Consider the following 5680-nt stretch of genomic DNA (forward strand, 5'->3'; position numbering starts at 1 on the left):
CGAACGAGTATCAAGCTCAGACGAGTACGTTCGCTCATCTCTAATGAAGAAGTGTACAGGTATACTAATTTGTGTGGTCTATAGACAACTGCGTTTATGCCATTTAATTCAATGGCAGTAAGATTGTAGCGCTCTTTACTTCATTGTAGAATTGCATGTCTGCAAAACTTTTAAATGATTGCCTCCAAGTTGCACCATAAAGGTAATCTCAGGGTAGAGGATTTCCACTGATACCAAATCCATTAAAAAACATACCAGATACATTGAGTTGATTACACTACTTGTATTAATGACACAAACCAATTCTGCATAATGATTTTTAATGGTGTATTACTACACAAATGAAGCACGTTGATGACTTGTAGACATTTATGCAGCAGTAGCAAAACCAACTTGGTTATTGCCAAGATCATATACAGAGTAGTAAGACCTGAGGAAGACATCACCAAGGATCCATAGGGGCTGTCCATTTTGAGAAGGCAGGTAGGTTGGCATAATACCAATGGTGCAGTATCCATTGCTCTAAATATATAAAAACACAACAAAATATAATACGTGATAACATTTGAATTTTGGCACATACACAAAAAATAGTTTTTTAAGAAAGAAGACTACCTGAAGAACATAGGCAGATGGTGGAAGTGGAAAAGATACTCCACTAATGGTGAAGCTAATTGTGGGGAGATTCTGAATATTACCGCAGTTCACAGCATACTATGAGGAAGAAGAAAGAAATTACTACAATTTAGGGAGATTAACTTCAAATTACATATTATACAAATAAAAGGATTTTGAATACAATAAAAATGGTGATCTGGGTACATTTTGAACCAAAAATGAAAGTTGTAGAAAAGCAGACACTGACATTCATTTTTGTTAAATAATAAGTAGACATCGCATACATAACAGTAAATGCTAAGCATGGCATGAATCAGCTTCAAATGTATATATTAAAAATATAAGAACTGTAGAATGCCATTGACTACCTTGTGTTTAAGGTATTTGACATTACCAGCTATTTTAACTTACCTGTCCATTCTGATCTTGTTGTGCACCAATAGACTGTATAAGGCTGGAGAAGACTCCTTGAGGAGCAGTCAGCAGGGAAGTTCCAGTGTCTACTATGCCCTGGCATCCTTGGCTACACCATCCTGTAGCTTGTCCATTAATGGAAAACCTAAAGGAGATAGATTCATCAGACGAATTTTAACAAAGTGAACATTAACTACATAAAAAAACAATAAAATGGTTTACAACAATGTGGAGAACTGGATGGAGAGCCAGCACATTTTTTGAAATCAGCATTACACCTTGAACACCTACCCTTGAATTCCAATTTGCCAGTAAGTTTGAGAGGTGACAGGAGTCCAGTAGATTTGTCCTGAGTAGTAGTTTTGATCAACTCCTCCAAAAGCTACTTCTCCACCATTTTGGGTGCTTTCCTGCCTACAAATAGATGATGATGATGATGTAAATGAACAAACATGTTACAGCACAGTAAATAAGCAAGAAACCACAAATCTGCAAAACATTTAACCTTACCCACTAAGGTAGAAACCAAATAGAGGTTGATTGAGGAGATTTTGTTGGAGCATTCCCTGCATCACAGTAGTGGCTCCTCCGACAGCAATAGATGGATATGCCAGTCCCAGGATGCCATCAAACTGAGCGTAGACAAAGTTGGTTCCAGGTTCAGTCTCACTCAAACCAAACTCTTGCTGGGAAATAGCTATATTTTGGATCTGTAAGAAAGCAAATATTTTGAGGTGAGAAAATTATTAGGAAATATGCAGTTTAAACATAACTCTTAAGAACAAATATGTTAAAATTCTTAATGTAGGTTTCATATCTGTTGAAGGATCATATACAGAGGATCTCCCTGTGCTTCAGAACAGCTAAATACATTAATCCACAATCAGGACTGTAGTAATTACAGGTTTACTCTACCACTACTTGTCTGGAGACATTATAGCCAGCGGAACAAAGCTTTTGCATCCACAACACTGGGTACATTTTTCCCCTTTAAAAAATGAGTAATGGCTGACCAATGGGCATAGGCATGTGCTGTCACTATTATATATATATATATATATATATATATATATATATATATATATATATATATATACAATGGAATGTCTACATGACATCATTTAGTGTTTTATTGAAGCTAGAGATATAGGACAGCATAGTAAAGGCAGGTGAAAACCACTATACGACTAGTATGGACGAGAAGACTTTTATGTGGATTGTGTAAAACCTCCATAACTGCTACTGTATGCTAATAATTTTTTGCTACTGTTATAGTTTAAATAAAAGTGTGACATACGGTGACAGTGTCATATCCCAAGATTCCAGTCAAGCTTCCAGTTCCGTACTGCAGAGAAAATTGCTGATTGTTTGAAGAATAGGTGGAAGACTGACTTGGGTTGAACACAGGGTGGTTGGCTAGGAAAATAAGACATAGGCTACTAATTCTGTTTCATAGATGAACAATGTACATATTTGAGTCACTGAATCATGCTTACCACTCATGATTGACAGAATACTAATTTCCTTAACAAGATATTTATAGTACATTCCTTTAATTTAACATTGAATGCTATGGAATGTAATTAACTAAAAACTGTACATCTTCCATGGAAAGCAATGACCTATGTAACACATATGCATGTAGGTACGGAAACACAGCCAGCAAATGCCTTTAGAGCCATTGTGACAGTATTTCAGTAATATAACTGGCAAACTGAAGACCTGCACACATTACTTTACTAGTATAGCTACAAGACTGGAACTTCCACTAGTTCTAGAAGACTTGTCTTGCACAGTGAAATAAGATGCTTTGTTTTATTGATCATCCGACGACTCCACTGTGACAGGATTGATAATCTATTGATCCCTTTTCCTTGCTACAGTATGTTTTCTTTGTACCTAAACTACAGTTACTTACTGCATGCCTGGCTCTGACAGTAGGTTGAAGCTACCCACAAGTTAGAAGATCCAGTATCAAACAGAACCAGGAAGTTTTGGGGTGGTGTGCCAATGCTGATTTCTCCATAGTAAGACATCTATCCACAAAGAAGAAACAAAAATATTGACTAAATAATATAATGTCCTCGAAAACAACAGTCAAGTTAGTTTGTCAATCAATTAATGTCATATCACTATTACTCACATCCATATAATTTGCCAAAGGCTCATAAGCGGTGGCCAACTGGTTGTAATACTTTGTAGCTGGATCAACTCTTGGAGCTTTGATACCATGCTCGCTCATCACCTCTCTCATGGACTTGAACCTCTTCAGGGGGACTCTATAAAAGAAAGTTCAGAGTTATTATAGCAGAGGTCTACACAAGCATCAATAGTGATAGTATACCATGGATGTGATCAAGTAACGATCGCAGGGCCATACTAGCTTTTTTTCATGTAGAAGGTATTAGACAACTACTCATCAGTTTAATTAAATGGAAACTAAACTTTTAAACAACTAGTGCTAATATCATAGCCAGTGTGAAAATTTGCAAAACTGCCATTGACTTTATTTACCTAAAATGACATTTATGTGCTGAAAAATTTCCTGTAAAGTGTGTCTGCCTTCCCCCTACCTTGCTGTCCACTGTCTGCTGTCACATGATTGACAGAGGACAGCGGAGCAGGAGATGAGTCATTTGCTCATTGAACTGTATGCCGAGAGCAGAGAAGAGAGGTAAGCAGTGTAAAAAATTTAAAGTTTGAAAGGTGGCAAATTCCAGTAAAATTACATTTCTGTTGAGGAATTAAATACAACTAAATGTGGCTTTGATTACTTTACATACTACTGACCCAAGACCCTAAAGTTGTCTGATCAATAACATTTGGCTGAAATGACAAGCTATCTCCCTAAGGCACCATTTGTTTTTTGTTTAATTACTGGTCAGACCACACATGGAATATTGTGGCCAGTTTTAGACACTGGTACTGGAGGAGGACATATCAGAACTTGAGCGGGTATACCAGGACTGTAACTATGGAACTCTCTCCTGAGGACGTGGTCATGGCAAATTCGATAAGAGTTGAAGAGGAGCCTGGAAGTCATTTTTTGAGTGTTACAAAATATTATGTTATATATGTTATAGTCGCTGATTACTTCAGAAGGGTCGGTGACCTGGGGATTATTCCAATTGCCAGATTGGAGTCTGGAAAGAATTTTTTTACCCTTAAATAAGGATAATTGGCTTGTATCCCATATGGGGATTTTTGTCTTCCTCTGGATCAACATTACAGGATAATAAGCTGAACTGGAAGGACAGGTGTCCATTTTCTGCCGTACATACTGTATTACTATATTACTGTAGTTTTATAGTTGAAATTGTAGCGTGTGTACAGAAAAACAATATTATAGAACCATTTGCAATAATTAGCAGCAATTACTTACTTAATAATCCCCTCCGAGAGGTGGAGGCAAACGAGAGCAAGAATTAGGATCTTCATTTTGGTGGTTAACTTTCCACTTGTGTGTAGATCTTCATACTACCAATGCTTTATATACTCACAAAAGTTTTACAATCTTATCAATAAAGTTTTATCAAAATGTCAATGTCATTACATTTCTCTTATCAATGATTTTAAATCTCTGCAATCCTTTATCTCCATTACAGCCAGATTACAAATGCTTTCAGGTTTATAATATTCTTTGAAATCAAATTGGGAAAATTCGCTTCTTAAAGCTTAACCTCTTATGGTCTCTGCTCTTTTGAGTTCTAGGGACACAACATTTTTTCTTTAATAGTCTAATTTCTGCATGGTGAAAGCAAAAACTTAATTTTTCCATTGATCTAGGCAAGTGAGGGCTTTTTTGTGTGGGAGGAGTTGTATTTTTCACTGGCACCATTTTGGGGTACATATCACATATGAACATTTGAAGGGGCTGTTCAGCTAAATACCGTGCTTTAGAATCATTTGCATTGAAATACAATTACTAATATACTTTTATAATCAAAGTGTCCAGTTTTAAGAGCCGGTTGCTTTCTGATCCCGGCAGCTCTACTTCCACATTTGTTTCGACACAGGAGAGCACTTCCGCACCACTCTGTGTTGGTGGCATTTATGAAGGGGGCTGGTGAATAGCTCATTTCAATAGCTAAGCCAGTCGTCCTCTCCATCACAGCAGAGATAGCGACAGCGAAAGGGGCTGGCTTAACTGTTGAACTGAACCTGACAGCCAGTCGCCTTCACAAACGGCACTCTCCTGTTGTGGCAAATGTTGAAATAGAACTGGCACAATCAGTGGAACTTTAGTGGAGCTTTGGTAATGAAAGTATAAATGTGACCATTAATTCGCAGGTCCGTATGATTATGGTGATATGAAACGGTATATAGTATTGTTACTTTTAAACAATAAAAACACTTAACACTGAATCTCATTGAATTGGAACACAAAAACAAATGACTTTTTCTTTTTATGTTGCCATGAACAAGGACATATGAGGGCTTGTTTTTTTGCTGAGTAAACTGCAATTTTTGTTGGTAGCATTTAACTATCAGTTTTTATTACATTTTTGGAGGTGAGACAAAAAAAATATTTCTTTTTTTCATAAAGAAGTTTTTTATTGTTCCAGATTTTCTATTACTAAACATTGACATTTATTTTAGGTTTTCCTTTAGTCAGACTCTGTTAATTGAAAGTTAGGGCACTCAATCA

General features: G+C 36.5%; 1 protein-coding gene across 1 annotated transcript; it reads right to left on the bottom strand.

The window, feature by feature from the left end:
• Positions 1-369: 369 nt before the first annotated feature.
• Positions 370-4470, bottom strand: LOC136624768 (gastricsin-like). Its single transcript, XM_066598699.1, has 9 exons — positions 4415-4470; positions 3176-3311; positions 2951-3068; positions 2330-2448; positions 1543-1742; positions 1324-1446; positions 1030-1177; positions 616-714; positions 370-522 (listed from the first exon to the last, which is right to left on the bottom strand). The coding sequence occupies exons 1-9, from the start codon at positions 4468-4470 to the stop codon at positions 370-372; spliced, it is 1152 nt and encodes a 383-aa protein (XP_066454796.1).
• Positions 4471-5680: the final 1210 nt, after the last annotated feature.

Source organism: Eleutherodactylus coqui, chromosome 4 (assembly GCF_035609145.1).
Source record: "Eleutherodactylus coqui strain aEleCoq1 chromosome 4, aEleCoq1.hap1, whole genome shotgun sequence".
NCBI lineage: Eukaryota > Metazoa > Chordata > Amphibia > Anura > Eleutherodactylidae > Eleutherodactylus > Eleutherodactylus coqui.